Genomic DNA, 25,031 nt, shown 5'->3' with positions numbered 1-25,031 from the left:
CTCAGCCAGACGTCGCGTACATTTAAGTGTGATTCATAACTTGAGACAAGCTTGATGGGTCCAGATGAAGTGTTCTGATGGGAAATCCAGTTCAGGTGGGAAACCCAGATCAATCATAACCACAGAAGTTTCTCAACAGCGTAGACACGGTTTAACCACTGGCATGCATGTTCAGGAATGAGGCTGCATGTGTTTAAACTAAGCTGGTGTGTTTTGGGGGAGGAGATCATGCGTTTAGCTTAAAGCTCAACTGACTCATATGCATACAACCATGTTGCAAGATTCAGCTTCACCAGCAGAGTGAAACAGTCTTTACCGCGCTGTCCTGCGATGGCTGTTAACTTTTCACAGCGAGAAACGCATTAGTTCCCGCCGAGAGCTGAGTGAGTTTAGTACTCGAGTGGAAAGCAGCACGGTGGATTGACACGCTGCCATATCTGATCCTGAGAACATAAGCAGGCCTGTGCAGATAAAATCGGCACACTGGAGAGCACGCTCCTTTACATGCAGTCTGTGCCATAGCAGGACTGTCTTGGTCACGTCATTCGTGTGGCTGCAGCTCAGAGGAGACGCAGCGAGACGAGCAGGCCTTGTGAAATTCACATAAACGTGGAGGGGGCGGGATGTAACAGAACAGGCTTTGTTAGCTGTAGTGAAACGCACACATGTACGCAGCGCTGAGACACTGAGCAGACAATAATGACAGTTTGTGTGAGCATATGCACGGTATCTATGTGTGACCCGGTGCATGCTTCAACACGCATGTGCATCCCTCCTCCTCCCCGAGTGTCTGAAGTGTCTCTACATCTGGGAATGTGGCTTCGCTTCAGGCTCCCACATCTGCCCAAACCAAAACAATGTCTCCCAAATAAAGATATGGTCCACAGCCCCCGTCCCTCTCCTTCGCTCTCCCCGTCTCACCCTGTCCTCCCTTCAAGGACTCTTGTATTTTTTTCACTCCTTCTCCTCCCTTTTTTTTCACTCCAGCTGTATCTTAACACATTTTTTCACTTCAGCTGTAGTAGTCGGCAGCCAAACGTACATGTGAGAAATTTCTCCCCCGCTGAGGGATCTCAGAGGTTTAGAAGGTCAGTGTTACAGTCTCCTCGAAGGCCTATAGATAACAGCGCTTATGGGATGTGTCGCTCTCAAGAGTTTGTGTACAAGTTAGTGTGTGAGAACTTTTTTTTGTTTGGGTCACTGGAGGGATTATAGCATCAATACTCAGACTGAAATGCTTTTTTTTTTCTTTTAGTGATAATATTATATATTCACATTTTTGTATTGGAGATTCAACAAAAACACAAATTAACAAATTGTCTCCTTCCTCAAATGAACCAATTATAATGGTAACAAAAGTCTTCTTAAAGTCACTCTCCGGATTTAACCTCTAAAAACTCTTATCTGTGTATCAAAGTTACATATTTACAGGTTTGCCATGATAATAATCCTGTCATGCCTTAGATGTACTTCTACACTGTTGCTTTCTCTTTATTGTGCACATCTATGAAGTCCCTGCTCTCTTTCCACCCAACTTTCTACCACTCATTGCAGCTCAGCACACCAGCTCACCAACAACTCTGTTGTACCTTGTACAACTACTGTACACTACAGCCTGCCAAGTTGTTATATTGGAGTCATTCAACCGTACAACCAAAGACTGATTCCGAAGAAGAATGATACAGAAACCTCCACACTGCTAGTTGACAGAATTGGTTCCTGAGGTTTGTTCAATAGGAAACCACAGAAATCTGAATCAGTATTTCTGAGACTGTCATTTGTACACTGTAGTTTCAAGAGGGAAGTTCTTGTTTTACTCATGTTGTGTCTTTCAACATACAAAACCCCTTTTAAAAAAACTTGATTTCCCTGAAGGGCATCCTTATCCTTAAGAACATAGCACCCAATTGTACACCAAACAATAATGGGATGTAGAGACATCATGCAGTGACAGTGGTACATGAGGCCCAGTGAGGCTCAGTATCCAGAGGAGGACATTTGAAAGAATGTTAATGCAAAAGAAACTTTCAATTGCATTTACAAATGCAGCAACTTGATTTCAACAACAGCATATAAAATAAGGGGAGTGAGGTGTATGGCACCTAAATTTCCATCGATGGGAATGTTCAATGGCAGATGGGGCCGAGCCCATGGGGGAGGGGCCTATATGAGGGCGTGGTTACACTGGGCGTGGTTACACTGGGCGTGGTTACAGGGTGAGCAAAAGGGTTCAGTGCCCAACTCAGTGTCCACTTAACTATCACATTAAAGATGCGACTTATAAATTGAGATCTTACCTCAGAATCAGCAATTTTAGCTTTAGTCAGTATATCTATCTATCTGTACATTAAATAATGGTAAATATATTTATTTACATCTACATTTACTTAAAGGTGCATTCGTCACTGTATGCTACCAGACCAGTCACCAATTCCTGATAAATTAAATTAGAAAGGTGCTGCTTTAGATCTGATGCAGCTGCCTTAATCACCTGTAGTCGTCACTGTGTGGTCTAGAGCCATGTCCTGCTCACAGCTCCGCTCGATTGGTTGCTCGTCATGAGTATTAACCTATCAACACTGCAGGAAATATTGTCTTTAATTAAACATATATTTAAAAAAAATATATCAACAAAATTTTGTGCTGCAATTGGTGTAATTTTAAATTTTCACACAAGCATTTTCATTTTATCGTCAAATTCAAATTGTTTTTAAATCTCAATTAGAACTCTCATTGATCACTAATTATTGCTATTGATATCAGTTGATCTGTGTTTTCTTCTCCCGGAAACGTTCATGTTGCTGCTTTCGTGAATTTTGCCAAATTTGAACCAGGACCAGAAGGGACTCAACAATTTGAATCTTAGTCAGAGTTCTGTTGCTTGATAAAAAGATAGGATGATTATTTGCTCCTGGTGACAGTGTTGATTGGCCATCTGTGCCTCTCCTCGCACAGACATCAGCATCAGCAGTTTGTGTGTGAACTTCCAAGAAACCCAGGATGTGTAGACATGACAGTGTTGCCCCAGAAAAGGAAGGTGGAGGTGTTCACGAGTGAATAATAGGAAACAGACACTTCCCCTGTCTGTCACACCTTTGTTCCCATGCCCCTCTGACTAGTTGAGGTAGACAGATAAGCAGCGAAACACCATCACACCATGAACATCGACTGCTGCTATTTCAGTAGAAACTCAAACCAGAAACTCTGTCTGCATCTCACCATGAAAAAAAAGCTTTGTGTTTGTGGCTGTGTGCTCGCTTGTGGCTGTTTACAGCTCAGCCCCAGTATGTATACAGCTGGAATTTGTTTGGTTTCCCTTCAAGAAGTGCATGCCTGCATACAGTATGAAATTGCTGAACTCTGTAGCAAACTAGACGGGCGATTTTATTTTATTCAGGAGGGACTAATTGGAATTAGATGAAGACATGATTAGGTTCGCAGTTCTTGCACTTATCTCTGGGGCCTCATGTGAAAATTTTCAGCTGAGGTAATGACTCAAACAAAATATACAAACAGGGACCAAGCTATCATCACTTTCAGGGAAAGGAAGGAAGGAATTCACATTCAGAACCAAAATCTAATCAGACTGAAAGATGGTTTCAAAGATTTTATGTTGAGAACGAACTGCTTCATATTTGTCTTTTCAGTATGCCATTGTAGATGTCTCGCCGTAAGACTCAGCAGACAACACACTGGACGTGTTCCGTGACTTGCTTGATGTAGATGTATGATTAACACGGACATGCAGGGACCAACTTCAGCGTCCCACCTAACAGCACCAGCAGCATTCCGTTCTCACTTCACCGTTTGTCACTGCTGTGTGAAGGATAGCAGAAATACCAGTGTAATTCCATGATTCCCAACATCAGGGGAGAAAAATGAACCAACTCAGGACCCTTCTGAGTGACCCTAAAGACAAAAAAAAAACAACTGCTGATTGTTTAAACTCACCCAAGACAACACTGACTGGTTAAACTTGTATTTTTTCTGCCCTCTTGATGCCTTTGTTAAGTCGCAACAAAGGTTTATACCACTTTAGATGTTTGGATCCATCATGCAATACAACCAGGGACACATGTGATGACACTGAGCCACAGTAAAGAAATGTCTTCAGTGGTAAGAAGAGGTGGTGTAAGTCCTGATCTCTTCATCATGGAGTCAGTGTGGAATTACATGAAGAGGCAGAAAACACTGAAATAAATCCAGAGAGAAACTGTTGGAATTTTATTCAAACTACCTGCTAAGAAGTTTTAAAGAGTGAATCCCAATTGTTTTAAAGGGGAATAGCTCTCCCAGCTTATTTTGGCTTGGTTTAGTCTTTTTGTCTTCGTTGCACTTTGTATAAAGTTAATTAATAAACAGCTATTTGTGGCGTTACTGATTCAAAGCATTCTTACTCTTAGGGTATAAAAACATGTGCACAGTGCTGCGTTTCCTAGAGATAACGGACCCAGTAAAACTTTAAAAATACCTCTTTTTTTTTTTTTTGCATGGCCTCTTGTTCTGCTGTCTCGGACATCATTTATGGCTCACCTCTAGCCTCACACTCATGTCATCAAATCCTCTCTGTCTCTACATCTATCCAGTTGGAAACTGGATGGCTGCCCCGACAGACCCTGACCCAACAAACTTTCCTTTTTCCAAATCCAGATGTTTCCACAGGGTTCACCAGAGGTCAGCTCGCACACATAACAGTGAGACGCAGCCCAAAAAAAAAAAAAACACTCGTTTTCACACTTACCTACGGTGTACAACACATAACTCACTCTGTCACAAGTCAGGAGGCGCTGAGTCACTCAGGCATGCGTGAGGACAGCTAAATGTTAGTCCTGTCCAGTAATCCAGTCTGTTGAAACTCTGGATCACTGAGGTTGCACATTGGTCCTCCTCCACACAGCCAGTGAGTGGGTGACCAGCGCTTCGCAGACCGTGGAATTTCAGACAGCGACAGTTGCATCTGATGACTCACCTTTTCAGGACAATCGATGTGTGTGTTGTAAGGCTGCTAACCTGCTGGGGGCTTTCAGGATTTGTCACTCAGTTTGAAACTCGGTCTCAAAGCGTGTTGCTCAATGGTGGAAACCACTGACAGTCTATACAGCTCAAAAACTGCTCCTCTGACGTCAGTGGAAAAGTGGACTTAATAGGATTATTCTGTACATTCCAGTGATGAATTTTACTATTCCATGGATTTCTTAATAACATGATAGGAGCTATGTTTATATACGAGCTCTTAAACTCTTTACAGTCATATTAAGATTCAGTTATTCACTCTTTTTTTTTTTTTTCCTTTCCTGACCCTTTAACTGAACTCAGTTTTTCAAAGTTTCAAAGTATTCTTTCCTGTCATAAGTTGTGAAGGAGGTAGATTGCTTGAAGTGCACCTGATTTTCACCAGCAGTTAGATTGTGCCCTGTGTTTGAACTTCCTTTAATGTCTGTAAAGTGGGAACAAGCAGAATATTTCCTGTAGGTCTCAGCTGAGGCTGTTAAAGTCCAGGTGAAGGGCTAACTACCAAGTTTACTACGCTGTTACTCTCTCACTGACCTCAATGTGAGGCTGGCTATTTATTTAAAGGCATTTTCCAAGGGAATTTAACAAATTATTCTTGGTTTTCCAGGCAGGGAGCCAGTGTCACTGAAATAGAGAGACCATGAGGTATTTTGTTTTCCATAATAAGAGATGCTGCCTGTATTTGGGGGTGTGTGGGAAATGTCTGTAATCTGGGGAAGAAAATGCTGGGATCTGTTAATAATATACTGGGAACATCAGGGCAGTTGGTTGCTTTTTTCTGAGCATCGTAAACATTTAAAGTATTGTAATTCCTCTTCAGCTGCAGAATTTTGAGGCCAAGTTAGCTTTGACCAAAGAAAAATCGACACATCAAATAGAGAATTTCACTGATGTAAAAGCAAAAATGTGTTTATGGCTTCACAGTTAAAGTTTAAACAGTTAGAATTGTGGGTTTTTTTGCTCCATTATTCATCAAGCTGTGGATTGAAGAGTTTTGCATTTGAAGCGTGCCATGCATGTGCTTTAGATTTTCAAGCTAATTGAACATTTCTAGTGTCATTTGATTATAATTTAGATGCTTTCTGGGGCCACTTGGGGGCAGCACAGCAAGCTGTTAGCACCACTTTGACAGATGATTAGATTGTACAGTAGTTATATGTTAGCAAACAATTCCACATCCAACAGAGCCATATTAGCTTTCATTCAGAGATGTGTTTCTGTCCGGTAACATTTAATATTCATGCTGTCCTCGCTCTGTTTTGGTCTCTACCAGCTCCTGAGAAGCATGTCAAGTTCTCTAGCTCCACTGTGTTCTAGTCTGCTGCTAACTTTGCTACTCGCTAACTAGATGATAATTTTAGTTGCCATTTAAAGTTCTTTGTTTGTTTGTTTTATTGAAAAAAGTTTTTCATGAATGAACCAAAACAATAAAAATAAAGAGTAAAACAAAGTAAGTTTCTGCTGAACACTTGTGGTTAACGTTTGGCAATGCTGCTTCAATGTTATTCAAGGTCACACTTGCATGTGTAAAGTAAATCTGTGGCAAATCTGCACTGAAATGTGAAAGTTTTTTCCTTAGCTCTACCCGCTTTATCACTCACTACCATTTAACTTGCTGTGCATGTCTTAGTGCTTGAGGAAGCACCCAAAGGAACCAATGTCGGCATAAGAACAGCCCAGCAATATTTCGAGCAACCAGACCATGCTGCATCAGTGCTGTGGAGAATGGCTGGCTATATAGGTGGCTTTGTTTTACTACTTCACTTCCGTCCACTCCCTTCTGTAGGCTCGACAGTTAAACCTGCTCAGTCCAACTCTCTAATTCTTTTGGCCTTTTCAGGGAAAATTATTTTGCATGTAGACAAATGTGCCCAGGTCCTTGGACATCTCCCAGTCTTGTTCTGAGGCAAGAGTTCTTGCAGATTTTCCAGTAGCACTTGTTGGGTGTTCCTCAGCTCTGACAAAGTTGATAAGCTTGGAGGAATGAGTGGTCTTGTATGTCTTTAGTCCTTTGTTGATTGATGAGAGTCCTTCAGATCTTGATCGTGGTGCTAGCATAACTGCCCATCTGCTAGGTCTATACTGAGCAGTCGCTCAGTATATGCTCAAGTGTTCCTCATCCTGAGCACTGTGGGAATGCGGGTGACTCTGTTTTTGCCCAGCGTGTGAAGGATGGCCTGACTTCTACAGATCAGCCCAGGTTACTTCCTGTGTAAGGTGTGCAATCCTTCTGAACTGCCAAAGACTAAAACCAGTGCAAGTTTAGACGGACAGATTTAAGGAAAGGACACTCATTAGTCGTATTTTTCTTACACATATATTTCAGCAGCTCACAATTTATTCTTAAAATAATATTATTCGTAGGCTCTGCGTTATGTTATCTTCTTGTTTCTAAAGTGACAGCCGTAATGACGAATGTGCGTTCAATTAAAAGTTCATCTTTCAAACTGGAGCACAGGCATGTTGAGGGCGTCTGCAGAGCTCACAGGCAGCAGCAGCGATTGTTGTGGTTGCTCCTCAGTCATCGCAGGCCGAGATGAGTCCTTGTGTTCTCTGCCAGGGGCGATTCTGGCATGCCATGAATGTGGAGCCAAAGGCAGTCTGGGGTTTAGAAGGTTAACCATCTGGAATGGTGCATTATTTAATGTTGCATATGCCGAGACAAGCTGGCTCTGAGATTCGCCATGCTTCCCACCACCAAGGTGTTCCCATTCTCTCACTCATGTGTGATTTTCACTTTTATTTATTTTTTTGATGCATGACAGGACTGTCAGATCTGTCACAAGCTTCTGTCAGGTAGAAGAGTTTAAACTTCGGCTCTTGTGGCTCAGTCAACGCTTTGCTCACTTTTGAGATCTGTGGATGTTTCAAAAAACAAAAACAGAAGACTCACAGACACTTTAATTTATTTTAAAAATTGTAGTGCTGGAAATGAATCGCTTCGACAACCTAAACTGTCTTGATGTCCAAGATTTTTGCATGTTATTCGTGTTCTTCTGAGCTCTGGCGGCCCACTCCCATCTGTCTTTGCCTGCTTCGGAGAGCCATATCTGCTTAGCTCAGAGAAAAACAATACTGTGGTATCATCTCACTGATAATGAACCTGTGAGCAAACAACAGAAAGAAGCCAACAGGAAAGTAGCCAGGAAATACAGAGAAAAGCCCAAGAGTCTTTTGTGACTGCAGGACAAAGCTGGTCTGATCCTGGAATCTCACTTAGGTTTGAGCGGTATGATATAGACTGTGGGATGATGTGAATTTATCTGCTGTCATAAATTTTGCTTTCCTGAACGCACCAAGGCCGTTGTGGACGATGTTGCAGTTCAATGTGCAGAACTGCTTCATGGCAATATTCATTTTTATGTGAATGTAATGAATCACCATAATTTGCAAGGCATTATTTTGCTGGCGTGGCCGAAAACAATAGCTACTGGATGTACCTCAGGTTCTGTGAGTACATCACATAACAAGCACTATTGGGTAACCCATAGAGGTTCTGCTTCAGAACCTAGCAGCTTGTCTCTCTCTGGAACTCAGCAATGACCAACATTAACGTGGGGGCAGGGCCAATGAGCCTGAGGTTAGAGGGTCCTGGCCTCGTACCCTCTGCAGATACACTGCGTATCCTGTGAGCCAGCTGCTTTTAGGACAGTAACCCGCTTCCTGACTGCGTCATCCATAACACACAAATAACTGAGTGAACTGTCTCAGTTCAGTGGTTCGTTCCACATATCAACAGTGCATCCTGTGCAACCGTGTTTTCTGTCCATCCCCAAGTGACCCTCAACCAAATCACTCTCGGCCTGTATTCCCTCTTCTCCGTATAGATTACAGGAGTCTGGACAAAGCAGTCAAGACAGCATGGCTGTGTACAGACAGTGTTAGAACTGCTCCGCTAATGCAGTTTGTTTCATGCTAATGATTACACAGTTTAATCTATTTCACGCACAACTACTCCAACAGTTCGGGTTTTTGGAAAGGCTGAAAAAGACACCGTCTTTTATACTCATGCATGTTGTACGTCTTGTTGTTTGCACCTACTTTCAGTCTTTATGCTAAGCTAAGCTAATCATGTTGTAACTGCAGCTCTTTACAAAATGCACCTGTGATTGGTTTAGATCTTCTTGTCTCAATCTCAGTAATTGTCAGTTTCATTTATATGTTTTATGATTATTACAAATTCAGCAACAACCTGCACGGCTGTGCAGGACTGTTCCATGTAGGATGGTGGTACTGGATCATTTAGCAGGTTTGCTTAGACAGGCATTTTCACCTCATGCTTAATTACTATCTGGACACCCAGACAGAGGCCTGAGGGTCAGTGTGCAGCAAAGACTAAATAACAATGCACTGAAATGATTAGAGAGAGAAAGCAAAGCTGGGAACACACTGTATACATCACATGACAGCAGGCCAATCCTTCACAGCTTTCGTGCATCGTCTGCTCTTGTCTTGTTCTCACACTTAAACACTAAAACAGTGACAATAAATGTGCAATAGCACATGTTGTTTGACTTGGAAACAACATGTGTGGATGAAGCAAAGGGCATCTTTCCTCTGCAGTCACAGTCATGTAAGGCAGCACTTAGCTCTAGTGTAACTGTATCTGTGGTTTGGCTTCAGCATTGACTTTTTCTCCCTCCATTTCTTTTTCAGTACTTAACCACGTGATTGTGTGTCACTGCCATGATTTGAAATGGCTCTGAATTTTCTTCCGTGGCACGTTGTTCATCCATTGTTACATCCATGACCACTTTTCACTGCTGTGGGAAATTACTGGACTATTTAGGCAAATTCGCTTTTCAAAGACACACGAAGGACAAATATAACAGTGACCGCCGAGACCATCAAAGAGAAAACATCGCTGAGATGCTGTCGGATACTGTGTAATTACATGCAGTCATAAGTCAGCCGGGGTTGACATGTGTTCATACTCTCCAGTCCTGTGGGAACAGAGAGGTCTGAGTTCCATCCCTTCCAGCTCTTTCCAGCGAGGGCAGCAGTTACACATAATGACTTCATTCTCCGAGGTGATGCAGCTTTTATGTGCAGGGACAGTTTGTGCTTAAATCAATAAATACTGCCAATCGATTACCACTAAAATTGGTTGATGAGGTAGTAAATATCTATTAGGAAATGTTTGTTTAGAGCTGAGATGTTCCGTTCTTCCCCAGGTGACTAGAAGGATAATGAAGAGCATTCCTGTTTTGTGAATTCAGACATCCAACACAATTAGATCCACCTTTTACTGGTTTCCTCATTCCCCACAATTTGTTGTTATCATATTCTCATGCATACACCTGAACTGACCCAGAACCTACGAGTCTAGCACAAACACTGCTCCCCTCAGGTACATTGCTGCACCTGTTAAACTTCACATTTCTTGTCGTCACGTCTGCACAGATAATATTGCCTGGTTTACCTCTCAGACCTCTTAGCTCATTTTGACCAACAGTACTTTGATTTCAGACAGATGTTAGCAAAACAGGGCTTCTCATCTTTAGCCAGCGACTAGTGATTCTCATGGCTGAAATGATTTGCAGATTTAATCAGTCATGACTTGTTAGATAATTCAGCAAACATTGGCTTCATGAGTTGATGTTTTAATGGGGCCACATGAGGCGGGTTAAAAGTTAGCATCACCACCAGATGATCTGTGTAGAGGATTTAGAAATAAAGATAAGGCATTGGTGCTTCAAGTATGTTAGGAAAATATGTAATATCCTCCTGGCATTTCAATTTAAACTTATGTCGTTAGCTTACATGCTTGACAATATCGAGGTTAGATTTCTGCTTATTGTTTGAACTTTAGTTTGCATTCCTATTGGTATTCTTGAAAAAGTTTACAAGGTGAAGACTAACCAGTGTCTCTGGTGAACACTATCAATTTTGTTGTGGTTGCTAGAGTGTTAAAGTCCCCAAATCTAATAAAGCGTAATAAGAAATCTAATAAAAAAGCAGGGCAGTCCAGCTATTACTAGCCTCGACTCTCAAAAAACAGCATTACAGGAACAAAGAAATCTACTGAATGTGGTTCTGTAAATGGGATGCAACTCTAAAAGTAATGGAGTGATAACCTTTGATGAAACTCTCTTGCAGACGCACACATGGGCAGCTACAGACAAACCGGATGTGTCGTTTTTGCTATTGTGCTAACTTTTGTAGTCTACCTGGGCCTGCTGGGAGAACTCTGTCTCTACGTATTTCGCACATGCACACTCGTGACGAGTATGTGCACTACTGCCCTTGTAGGGTAGCGAATGTGTAGACTGTCGCCGTGGCTACAAATTTTGTGCCACGTTCATAAAGGGGTCTGTGTGGACTCTAACAGACTTGGGGAGATGATTAGATTTACGTCATGCGAGCTCTTGCGTACTCTTGCGGAAACTATAGCACTGGCTTTAGGGCTGAATAACAGTTTTCATATGACCGATGTTGAAAATGGTCAGCGGACACAGACGTGTTTTTTTTTTCAACGCCTACCTAATGGAGCATACATTAGGTATGTGTTGTTCTGCTGCACAGATGGTCGCATTTATGTCACAGAGAAACAAACAGGGTTATGGTGGATGTGTCTAAAATGCTGGATTTGACTTTTAACAGGATCTAGTAGCCAGCTGCAGATCGGGCGGTATAACTGTGTCTATGGAATTATTCCTGAAGTGCACTGAGCACAGTGGGTGGACAGAGCACAGGATTGTACCCACAGGTTGTGGGTATAAGCCTGTCATTGGGAGATCATTTCAGTTGGCATTCTGTCCCTCTTCCACTGTCTGTGTGTTAGCATTTTCTTCACCCCAGGAAACAACAACAGCAACCTACCGCACTGAAACTGAAACTGAAACTGAAAGTTTTCCAAAGGATTTGGATAATGCAGTAAGGCAGCTCTGCCCATTTTTTTTCAGTGGATTATCCATTTTAATTACAGTGCTTGTCTCACTGACTACAAATGTTCCACCACAACAATTCCACCCATCACTATTTTGAGGGAACACCAAAGCTGCATCCTTTGCTTAGCCCCACCTACGACTACTGTGACTGGTTTAAAGAAATACAAACAAACCGGGACGTTTGTTTCCTGTATAGCAGAATGATAATGTGGTGCAGCCAGAACATTATGTTCTACAGATAAGCACATACACATCAAAGCATGTTCACGTCCCGCAGTGACCACTTCAAGTGCAGCGCTATTAAAGGTGAATTATAAAGGTGTGAATGAGATGACAGAGAATCCCTTCGTACAGTTTCTCCTCATAACAAACATTTGTTTAAAACACCATTTGTGTTCCTGGTGTTGTGCCAACATGGTCCTCTTGCAGAAACACAGATTTAGGATGCATGAATTGGGCTGGATTCTTTGGCCTTGGAAGCAGAGGTTCTTTACTGTGCTAGCTAGCAGAACATGCAAACATTTGCATTTAACTGCACAAGCGCTTTTATATTTTTGGTTTTGGAACAGCTGAAAAAGGCCCCACCCTCCACTCGCTCTAAATCCAGATTTCAGCATGAGGAAAAATCCAACCTTGGAAGGTCTTCCAGTCATTGTTCAAAGATGGGGTTTAGCAAACGGTCAGTTATGTCTATAAACGCTATAAAGCCTCGTCCTTCTCTAACTGTATTCAATTAAAGACATATCTATCCTGCAGAGGCCGGATTAAGTTTCCCTGCAGTTCCTAAAACGAACCTCGTCATGCCAGACTTTCATGGACCCCAGTGAAAGAACTGTAGCTGATTGCAGCTGGAATTTCATCTGGCTCTCCCAGGTCTTCAAACAGCATCTCCACAATGTGTTACAATAGTCTCAGCCCGTTGTTTTCCTGCTAATCGATAGCAGATGTGTGCAGCTGGCGTACATGCTCTCTCTTGTTCCTCAGCTGTATGTTGTGTGCACATATGCTGACTCTGGAGCTCCGGGTCTCAGACCAACTACAGAGCTACGCCAGTTTGTAGTTGTTTGTGTGGCAGTGGCAGCAGCAGCAGCTCAGCCTGCCCTGCTATGATGTCATTGGTTGCTGGTTGTGAAATACTTGAGGAAATGAGAACCTCATTGAACCCAGAGTGAGTGCTGCACATTTGCACTGCATCAGCGGTGTAGCCTGATCTCCACCGGATTCGGTCTATCTTCTTTTATGTGTTTATTTCCAGCAATTATGTCAATTACGAGAGACACTTGAGATGCAAATCTTTGTCTTGGAGCTAATATTGTGCCAATGAGCCATTTATGAGACATTTATTGCCTTTTCTGTTTCTACAGAGGACAGCGTCTCTGAGTCAGCTTCCTGTGGAGGACCTCAGAGACCCCCTGCCTCCTCAGTGGAGGTGCTACATGTCTCCACAAGGGCGGCGATACTACGTCAACACCACAAACAACGGTAGGAGAAACTCAAATGTAGACAGCTTGCACCTATTAACTGCAATTGGTGGACATTTTATATAACTGCTGTGACTAGTTATATCAATCTCATGTCTGGCAAAGAAAAAAAAAAACACAAGCTGGAGCCAGTACATGGTTTGCCTGTCAGGATCGAGAAGTGACTAAATATGTCTACCAAAAACGCTACCAAAGCTTCTGCATTGCTTGAATTGTCCGTGAACAGAAATGTGAAGTAACACTGATTCCCACCAGTTGCGGCAAAGCTTCCATGCAATCCATAAGAAGCAACTTCCGTGTCTTGCCCATTGTCACTTTGGCACATGGAGGGGCTTTAGATTGAACTGCCAGCATTGTGATTAGTGAAAGACCTGCTCGACCACCTGAGCCGTAGCTGCCTATTATAGGACAGAAGTATTGCCTGATATAGAAAAATTGATTCATATGGAGCATACAGTGAATCTGTGTGGTGTCTGGCAGCCGTACTGCAGCGATCAGACTGCAGGAAGCTGCTCACAGATACTGTGGGTGGCAGTTGTTTGCCAAGAAATGACTCCTGAACATCACTTTCCCTTGAACCATAATCTGTAGTTTTTCATATCTGTTAATGTACAAATTAATCAAGCAGTGTGAACTTGTTAAATTGTGTAAGTGTTTTCGGTGTAATTTTGCCTTAAGAATAGAATAGAAATACTTGATTAATCCCTGAGGGGAAATTTGATGAAGAGTAAGCTTAACACCAAAATAAATACAGATAAATAAGCAAAAATAAACAGTAAGAGAATATAAAATACAAAATAAACTCTAAGTAGAAATGTCCTATGTGAAGTAAGAGAAAGAATCAGGCCAGCTGGACGATTTCAGGAAAACACCTAATTATGATTTTCCTGAAAGAGATTGTGATTTGATTTCTGATATCATTTTTTAAAGTCAAGCTTTACTTCAATATTCACCGTGTAATAGGTTTAAAATGTGATTTACAAACTGCATTTGTGATTTAAGAACTGCATTGTTTCAATTGACGGTTTTGACTTAAATCGACTATCAGTCCAACCCTCCTTCGAATTAATGCACAGTGCTGGTAACGCAGGACGCAGAGTATATCCAGACTCTGGGTTTCTGTCTCATCACCAGAAAGCAACAGGCCAAAACATTTACTACACTGTAGCCCCCCACTGAGACAAAATCATGACAACACACCCTCACTTCTGTTTGCACACAGCTGCAACTTGAGTCCTGTTTACGTGGTGATTTTAGAGAAGTTCTGTCATGTCTTGATTTCTACATGGGTTTACATATAAGTATTCTTGATGGACATTAGAGATTATGGTATTCCTAGAAAGTGTAAGCCACACTGAATCTAAATATAAGCATCATGTCTGTGTGTTTAGATTGGACTTGTGTGACTCAGAGACACGGTGCGATATTTGGCACAAACTGCAACAAAAGGTTTAAAAGCACACGTCTTGCTTATAGAACATTGACATACACCTGTCCTTTTCATCTCATCTTATGTTTCTAGTCTCTCCCCCTCCACCAAATTAATATTAATATCTAGCAGTAGAATTTAGGCAAATCAGGGCATTTTCTCTCACCAATGCCCTGTATGTTTTATGACTAAGACAGGTACAATATGTGTGCAGATATTTGTATTTCATTGTTAATTTATGCACCACATCAGCCACAAATGACACTTCTGTTTGCTAGCAGGGCTACTAGTACTACTATTCTATTGGCAGTGTTCTCTTTAAAATGCTTTATTTTGCACTTTTAATCCGTCTTTTGGCACCAAAAGGTTTTCCTCCCGTGGTCCAAAAATACACAATGCAGTCAATCAATAAAGCAGTTTTTGTTGTGAAACAGATAGCAAGCGAAGTTGTGTTCTATCTAAGAATGACACCTCCGCGATTTCATCTGACTCTAATCGAGTTAAATGTTCACTCAGTGTCCGTAGTGGTCGCGGTACCAGAGAGAGACGGCGTACAGCGGGGCCTTGAAGGACTGATGCTGCCGATAGTGCCTTGTTTCTGTCAACACAATCACCACTCAGTGCCTCCCTGAACGCGCGCACACACACACACACACACATACACACACACACACACACAGAGCTTAATACCCTCCTCTGTTCTGCAGAAATAGCAGCATAGTCAGTGTTTACTATCCCTGAGTGAACTCACTGTAAAACCTGAGTGATGATACTAATATCCTCTCTTGGCAACTCTCGTATGTCTTTGACGTGACGATGTAATAAAGGTTAGAAAGTGAAGGTTTTTCAGCTGCAGTGAGCACCAGTTACGCAGACAGAGTGACAATGAACCTCTGCGTGATATTAGTAATAGTATGATTGTCCTTTTGACTCATTTGTGTAAATACTGAGTCTTTTTTAGACACATCTCTGACATTTTATTTGCCAAATTTTGTTTAGAATTCTCGAAATCTATATTTTCTTTAGTATAGCAGCCTGTTGCAGGAGATAATAACTGAATGATTCATATAACCAAAGCTTTGTTGGGGAAAAATATATTTGAGGTGCATTTAGATTCTTTCAGTTTGGCTCAGGTCTCACAGCTAATATGGAGACGCTAGAGTTTATGGCCTCTACTGCAACCAGCCACCAAGGGACCATATTTTGGCTTCACTTCCAACTTTTTATGCAGTCTATACCACCTGCCAATAACAGAAGGGAGATTTCGCACATTCCTGTTGTGAATTTCCATTTAATCTTTGTGAAACTGACAGAACAGGTTTGCAGGTCATCACAAAGGTACTGATATTTTCCCTGAGAAGGAATGTCCTGTTCCTGTGATTTAGTGTGTTCTTATCAAAGTGAACCATGTTGATCCTACACTAGCTGTTCACATGCTATGAGTAGAAGAGGCTTTTTTGTGCCACGTTTCTGTTCATCCCTATTTCTCTACAGTGTGATGGGCACCAATCATCGACAACATTAAAATCACCTTCCTAACGTAATGTAGTTTCTCCTTGTGCTGCTCAAACAACTCTGACTCATCAGAGCGTTGACATGGGACCTTTAGAAGTGTCGGATGTTGGCAGTGGATCCTTTGGGTCCTGTGGTTGTGCGGTGAGGCCTCTGTGGATGGCATATCATCCAGCGTATCCCAAAGATGTTTGATCAAATTGGGAGTTTGGAGGCTGAGCAGAGTCAATGCCTTGGGCTCTTGGTTGTGTTTGTCAAGTAATTCCTGAACACATTTGTCCTTCTGGGGGATGCTGCTTTGCTGGTGCCGGGGAATCTATCTCCCAATGTTGTGTTTGCTCAGTCCATAGATTGTCCATATAAAATGGATGTAGCGACCATGACAGTTTATTCTGTTTTGAAGTCTTGAGTTTGGAATGTCTTGGCTGCCGTCTTGGTCTTTTGAAACCAGACGTAATGACTGATCTAACCCTAACTCAAGGACACTGTACAGTGATGTGATAGTGACGTGTTTAACAGAAGGTAGCCCCTAAAACATACTCGACTTTATCTTGAGTTTTCCTCTAAATGGAGCCATAATTTACTAAATGAACATCATGCTGTATTAAAAAAAATTCTTAAAACTAGAGACTGGTAAATTTACTTGAAAAATGTTTGCTGAGACAAGAGATCAAGGAATATGTTTTATGTTATTTTCTCATAGACATCTATAGAGTTAAACTTGTTTGTCCCCTGCTGGCTGTTAGAAAGAATGCAGTTTTAAGGCACATCAGCGATGGTTTCACTTTTCCAATCCAGAGACTACGTCTGTCTTTTATATACAGTCTATGCCTTGTTCTGCAGCTATGTTCAAATAGTTATACATGTCATCGTCCACATAAATGCCAGGGACCGAGGTGTCCTTGCACTGTATCGAGATGATCAGTGTTATAGACCTCACTTGTCAATGGTGTTAGTGTTGTAGCTGTTTCATGCCCACTTTTAGGCCCCATGTTCAAATGGCATCAACATGTGATCTGTATGTGAATACCTTATTTGGAAACTGGCATCCGAATAATCTGTCTTTGCATCTGTTCCTGGTATTAAAATGCGTTCTAGATTGAGGTCGCAATTTGATCCAGTCTCAGTGTGCAAATCGGTTAGGCTGACATATCAATGAACATGGAGCATCAAATCAGATAGAATGCTTCTGTACAAGCTCAGCCAGCGTTACAGCCACAACCTGTAGCTCTTTTCCAGGTTGTCTGAACTAGCAGAAAGAGGCAGCATTATATGTAATCTTTCAGTTTGCACATTGGACGTATTCTCCTGAACGTGGTCGTGTTGTACGGACTCATTTGCACCTACTGACATCTGATCACTACATGAGCTTGATCACCTCCACATGGAGACTGATGAGCCAATCATATTCCAGACCCACTGCGTCCTCTGTGCATTTACACTTTAAGATGCATTTATCTTTATCCACATACATTATCTGAATAGGGCTGCAAGGTGGGTTGGTGGTTAGCACCGTTGCCTCGCAGCAAGAAGGTCGCCATTTTGCATCCCGGTGAGTACACCAGGGATCTTTCTGCATGGAGTTTGCGTGTTCTCCCCGTGCAGTGTGGGTTCTCTCCAGGTTCTCCGGCTTCCTCCCACACAGTCCAAAACATGTTGAGGTTAATTGGTGATTCTAAATTGTCCGTAGGTGTGAATGTGAGTGTGCTTGGTTGTCTGTCTTTAAGTGCAGCCCTGTGATGGACTGGTGACCTGTCCAGGGTGTCCCCTGTCGTCGTCCTAAGTCCGTGACCCTAGTGAAGATTAAACGGTGTATAGATAATGGATGGATGGATGGATCATCTGAATACAGATTGCATTTTAACACCAGGTATAAATGGGATCTTTTTGTAGACCAACAATAAGTTATTCCTCTGTCGCACCAGAGAAAATAGACAAACAAAAAAAGAACCATAAAGGCCAGTTGAATCCAGAAGTATTGTTCTTACAGAACAGATAGACTCCCATTCTATCAAATTAAATAATTCAGCCTTTATTGAGACCTCTGTGTCTGAAGTGTCTTATTTTTTTGTCTGACATGTTGACATGTTTAGTCATGCAAAACCTCCACAGACAGCTGCTTAAATCACGTACACCTACGGCCAGTTATGCCAGCACATAAAAACAATGCTACTACCCCCCCCTACGTGTCACTACTTTTATCCAGTAAACTTGTGCTGTCAGTCAGCCTGCTGGGGACAGATGTGGGTGGGTCTCCTTTCAGCTGCTGCTACCAGACAGACAGCTGGTTCTCGGGACAGACACTCTGAATGGAGGAAAATCACAGTGTGACTTGTTTCCAGAGTTTTGAGTTCCCTTGGTGACAAAGTTAACATCACCAAGAACCCTCTAATGAACAAGTTACCTGTCAGTGAATGTGACTTCATGCTTACAGCTCTTGGTTCATTTCCTAGAAATCAGTGTGAACATGAACGGGACCAAATCTACACTACAGGTGTAAACATTGGCTGAAACAACTCGTATTTGCCCTCAGGTGGGGAATCTTGTTGTTTGAGTGCCGCTTACATGCCGCCCAGTGACTATTGTGGCAAAGCAATCACTTAAAAGTGTAACCAGCTTCACATCAGAGCTGTTCACAACATGTATGTATCTGATGGTGGTTGCAGCGGTCAAGCTGTGGCCATGAGAAGGATCTAAAATTAGCTGAGGGCTCCACCCAGGCACGAGACCCGGAGAGCTGCTCCTCCTCTTCCTCCTCTCATTCTCTTTTAGCATATAACAAGGCGGTTAGGTGCTACTGTCAAAAAGTTGGAAACAGGCCAGGCTCTTGGGGCCCTTTTGAATCTGTCGTTATTAAACGCCTGTAATCCTGAAAACTGAGTCTCCATCTTATTCCAGTAAAAAAATAAAAATAAAACATTCAAAAGCTCTGTCTTGCCTTCATGTGGCGTTGTTTGGGGACACAGAAATGACAAGAGCAGCATTCTGGCACAAAAGAGTCCCACAATATTTCCTATGAGAGAGAATGATTCATTTTTCATAACTTTTTGCACACATCAGCAGCATCTGTATCCTGGCTCATAAAGAAAGCAGCATTGTTGCTATGGTGTTGTGAAAAAAAATGGGCTCCGAGGGCACAGAAAAACCTGCAGGACTTATTTTCTCTGTCTGCGCTGCATGATGACTAAATAAAAGCCTACAGAATGCTCAGTCCGAACACACACACTCACTGTACTACAGGCCTGTGGGTTTTTTTTTCCAAATGCACCACCACAGCAGCTGACTCCAAACAAACCCATCTGATAACATTTTACTTGAAACAATCGGTATTTATAGCATCTCTGCTATTTTTCTGTGGACTTCCCTTTCGTTACACTAAAGTTCAGCTAGATTAAATCCCCTCCTGCATGAGCCTGTGTGTATTTATGCATGTGTGTGCATTTGTGTTTCTGCATCGCCATAGTAACAGAGCAGTGTGCGTGGGTGAGGGCTGCGTGTCCGTGTGTCAGCCTTGTTTTTTTTTCTTCTAGCTTTTCCTTCCTGAGTTGCTGGGTGCAGCAGTGCAGGGTGCTGCGGTTTGTACCAGTCGTCTCCTAAGACTCTGCACTCATCCCAGCAGGACCAGTGAGCTGCTGCTGTATAAACACAAAAAACCAAATACTCCACATCCCAGCACACACACTGTGGATTTACTGCACACACACACACACACACAGTCCCCTCAGTTTCCATGTATTTTTGAAGGGAGCGCAATACATACCTAAGCTATTTTTATGTAGCCTGTAAATTTAATGAAATGTGGCTGAAATTAAATTTAATGGCTGTTAGGATGAGGACATATACAGTATGCTCCTAACAGACTGAGGGATGATCAGTCTCTCTCTCTCTCTCTCTCTCTCTCTCTAAAATGTCGAGAGCTGAGTGCGAATTAAAGCACTTCATGATGCTGGATGGTCTATATATGTTTATACAGTCATCCTCACATTTATTCATACCCTTCCATTAAAGAAAAGGCGAAATTCCCAATAGTCACTCAATAAACTATCCATCCATCCATCTTCTCCCGCTTATCCGGAGTCGGGTCGCAAACTGAAAATAAATAAATAAATTCTAAATTATAATTTTGTGAAATAAGACATAGCTTTTGAATTGTGGTTTAGAAGAATAATTAAAAAAAAAAAACAAAAAAAAAACTCCCAGACAAATTAGAGCACTTTGCTGATGAGCAGTGGGTCAACATCCAAATACCTGTCAACAGGTGCAGAAGTCTGATTGAGTTACAGAAAACACTTGATTGCAGTGATTGGCTCAAAGGGTCGTTCAACAAAACATTAGTTTATGGGTCCCATCATGCTAGTTTGCTTGTTTTTGTTGTTGTTGTTGTTTCTCTTTTAATATTTCTATTAAACCACAATTTAAAAGCAACGTAATGATTTTCAATGACTTTTGTCAATTTCAGCTTATTCCATTGACAGCTGTTTTCACCGTCTTTAATGAGAGGGTATGAATAAATCTGAGGACGACTGTATACATAGTTTATCTGGACAGCCCACATTCAACCCATCTACTGAAGAAATCGTCCATATTTCTACTTCCTCCTGTATATTCTGTGACCTCTATGGACACCAGCTCCCCGTCTTTACAAATCCCAGTTGAACTGTGCTCACTAAGTCTGTTTCTACTGCACTTTGTCACCTTCCTCATGCGTCGATACACAAACTTTTCTGCCAAGTAATAGTGCTATTTAGATTCTTTTTTCATATTGCTTTCCCACTTTGGAACAGCCTGTCAGGGGATAATACACGTTGTGTATGCTGCATTGACTGATAAAATCCAGAGACAGGAGGCAGCTAATGCATCAGGGACCTGTGTCATATGGTTATGAATAAAATATAGCAGTGTCAGAGCTAACTAGGCCATTTCTGCTTCTCCCTATTCACATTTCGGGATGTCGCATTACTCACAGCGTGGTGGGTACCGTGGACAGTCAGCTGATGTGTTGTTTTTGTTTTTGAACCTGCTGTCGACTGGTTTCATTCATAAATTTGCATAGACGTCTGTTGCAGCGCGACCACCGCCTTCCGTTGTCAACCACACTCTGCCGAGTCACGTGTGCAACATGAAAATGTGTTGAAGTTTGAGGAAATCTGAAAAAAAGATGAATGCTTTTTATGTTCCACAAAAGAGCTCATCCTGATGCAGCCTGAATCACTGGAGGCTTCACGCTGTCATTGATATCATGAATTCACATCATTAGGATCCATGTGAAGCCTGAAAGGGGCGGATGAGCTGCGCCTCAAACGTGAAAGTGAGAAAACTGAGCTGACTCGGCTTTATATTCCATAATCAAGATTGTCAAAGTAATTTAGGATGATTGACGACTTTTTAGACCTCGGCTCGTCAGTGACAAGGCAGCTGATGAGAATTACTCCTGCTGCTGCATCCCTGTATCTGGAGGAATGACTCTGAAAGTAGCAGGACTGATCCCTGAGTTGTGTAAAAAAAAACTGACAGAAATCATTAGCAATCTGCATTTTTAGATTCTGTTGCCTAGAAACTCGACCTGTTCCACTCGGGGGTTAAGCATCATAGTAAATATGTGGGAATTCACACCTTATACCTTGCAATAGATATAAAAAAAGGTGGTTAATAGGACTGAAATATACTGTAGGGCTTGTTCAATTGTTAATAATATTGATATCATAACCTAATTTATCACTTTGGTTTAAATCTGGCATTATCCACATAGCAAATGTAATACAAATAGGCTTTTTAAATGGTGTTTGGACTGCTGTCCCTCTGGCAAGCCATGAAATCACAATAACAAGCAATTTCCCCCAGCTAAGAAGATTATACAATATTTTCCTGCAATAATATCCTACATTTCTCTCGGTATTGATTTGTTTACGACAAGCTAACGGAGAGGAATTGATACATTTAGTGGCCGTGAGTGCAGGTTCTGCCCCGGTGTTGTACATCAAACACGAATGCGCAGCCTCGCTCGGTGAGCCCGCTGCCAGTTATCCCCTCCATGCGTGTCATTTGAGCTGATGGGCTTGGCTCAGTTGTCGGCTCTGCTAAGAAGTGCCAAATAGAGCAGAGGCAGCCAAAAAGACCCAAATGAAATAAGAGCTCTTTACATGTCTGCGCCTCTTCTTTCTACACTCACAGCAAAGGGGCTAATTGAGCTCAGCGCTGCGGCAAGAATGGACATATGGGAGTAGAAATGGAAGAGAGCTCCTCTGAGTTAGGGGCCTTTGTCAGTCATGCTTTTTGTAACCGGCGTTCTCCGGCAAGTTTTCCTGTAGGAATGAAACGGGGACAGGCGATGGAGATGTATCAAAAGAAATCTCTGCAGCATCCGAGAATGTGTTTCTCATTTTGTTTGGTCAAAAGCTTGTACCTGCTGTGTTCAGCTGACAACAGAGAAGACAAAGGATGAGTGATAAAAAAGACAAAAAACATGGGAAAAAGTACTTTGATACCAAAACAATGTTTTCTAGCTGCTGGACCATCAAAATACAAATACATTCTACTATATTTTGTATTTTCATTTCATCTAATATCCTAAACTGTGGTGCTGTTTTTGACTTAAAGGAAGTAAATGGTTGTCTGAAGCTTTCACAGAGCCCTGTACAGAGGGTGCATGTGCCAGAACAATAAACTGGACGCTCGTTTCATGCACCATATGAATTTCATGATGTATGGACTCTCTTCCACACCCTCGGTCCTATTGTTACACGGTTGGACACACTGTCCAGCCGAACACAATGAACAAAGCAACTCTTCCTCTGCAGTCAGGTGATTGCCGTCATGTTTTCTGGTGCACATGTGTGGAACGTGTCTGCGTGTGCATCACTCCGATTGTATAGAAGCATCTGCAAGTCGACTGTGTTGAGTTTGAGACCACAGCTGTTCATGGACACGAACAGGAAGCATGGAGTGACCTTAATATTGATCAGATTTACGAGCAGCAGTAAATGCCTCCCGTGTTCTTTGCCCCGAGTTTCACCTCTCAGGCTGCATACAGGCAGTTTTGTTAAGTAGTACCAGCAGACAATACTGAAATAAATATCTCTACCTTGTCCATCCATCCATCCATCCATCCATTATCTATACACCTCTTAATCCTCACTAGGGTCACAGGGGGGCTGGAGTCTATCCCAGCTGACTTAGGGTGAAGGCAGAGGACACCCTGGACAGGTCACCAGTCTATCACAGGGCTACACTTAGAGACAGACAACCAAGTACACTCACATTCACACCTACGGACTATTTAAAATCACCAATTAGGCTCAACATGTTTTTGAACCTTGTGGGAAGAAGCCGGAGAACCCGGAGAGAACCCACACTGCGCGGGGAGAACATGCAAACTCCACGCAGAAAGATCCCGGGTGTCCTCACTGGGATGCAAACCGGCGACACTCTAGCTGCGAGGCAACGACTCTACTTTTCATTTAATATTTCTTATTACACCAAAAATGGTGCTCGAATTCAGCATCAGCTATGCAGGATTTTATACCACAATAAAGTTCAATGGTCTTTGTTGTAAAAATGCTAATACTTTTATTTATATTTACAAACCATATTATTTAGCAAAATTGCGAGGTCTTTATTATGCAAACTACAGGTTTTTAATTGCGCTAGCAATACAGAGGTTTAAATAGCTTTTTAAATTGCTATTAGCATGTTTTGCTAATGTTATTATTCATATTCGTCTTCTGGCAAAGTTTGCAACAATAGCAACCAAAGAAACGCCACTAAAATGGTACCGTGCTGAGTTCTGCAGCTGCACAGGCTGTAGGCAACTTCCAGAAATAAATAAATGAAACTGAAGTATCTCTCTGATCATCATACAGTAACTGGTTGTCGACCAGCTCCTGTCTTGTCAGGCACCACTTCAGATTATATGTCTACATGTCAAAATGAGGCAGAACAACACAAGATCTGCTTTGTACTAATTTAACCGCTGAATGCAATAAATGCCAAGTTTGCATCTATGGATGGAATCACTTCTTCTTATTGTTGCCCAAAAATAGTTCCAACTCTGTCAACAGAATGTGGCAGCTGGTGTTACTGTCCTAATGCCTTTTTCTTTTTTTTCTGAACGCCCCTCAGAGACAACATGGGAGAGACCGTCCAGCGTACCAGGGACCCCAAAAAACTCCTTCCGACACAAGAACTCGCTGCCAGCAGGTACTGCATGTCTGTTTCTCCATCTCAATCTCTTTCACTTCAACTTTAGTGCTCCGGGGCAGTGAATTCTCCTAAAATTCCACAGTGGCACAAAGCACTCGCTCACACACACCACACAGACACTTCCTGTGACTAACTTTATCTGTAGCCTCAACAGCAGAACTAAGGCCTCCTCTGTCTGTCTGCTGGCGCTGCTCCTAAAGGCAGACAAACTGACAGAACCAGTAAAGTTTGTTAGATGTTTCCCCGCTATGAAGCAGTGAAAATGTTGGAAGCGGCCTTCGCTATTGTTATAAATGATTGCTGAGCTTCATCGCAACTCAAACAGCAACATCTCTCATAGATACTTTGAAAGGCATCGTGAAAGAATGAGAAAATGCATGCCTATTGTGTAAACAACATTCTGAATGTGAATGCATGACACCACACAGACAAAACAAAACAAAAAAACATCAAGATTCAAGATTAACTTTCTTGTCCCAGGTGTGGGAAATTTGTCTTGGGCTGTTT

General features: G+C 42.1%; 1 protein-coding gene across 1 annotated transcript in view; it reads left to right on the top strand.

Annotated features, from left to right (window-relative positions):
- The window catches only part of LOC103368357 (growth arrest-specific protein 7-like), a 67,856-nt gene that overhangs the window by 12,132 nt on the left and 30,693 nt on the right, over positions 1-25,031 (top strand). The window contains exons 2-3 of the mRNA XM_008296698.1: positions 13,268-13,385; positions 24,444-24,521. Coding sequence (XP_008294920.1) covers positions 13,268-13,385; positions 24,444-24,521 — 196 coding nt within the window. The remainder of the gene's footprint in view (positions 1-13,267; positions 13,386-24,443; positions 24,522-25,031) is intronic.

Source organism: Stegastes partitus, unplaced genomic scaffold (genome assembly GCF_000690725.1).
Source record: "Stegastes partitus isolate 25-593 unplaced genomic scaffold, Stegastes_partitus-1.0.2 Scaffold1147, whole genome shotgun sequence".
Classification (NCBI taxonomy): domain Eukaryota; kingdom Metazoa; phylum Chordata; class Actinopteri; family Pomacentridae; genus Stegastes; species Stegastes partitus.
Note: the sequence above shows the minus strand (reverse complement) of the source record. Positions and strands in the feature narration are given on the sequence as shown.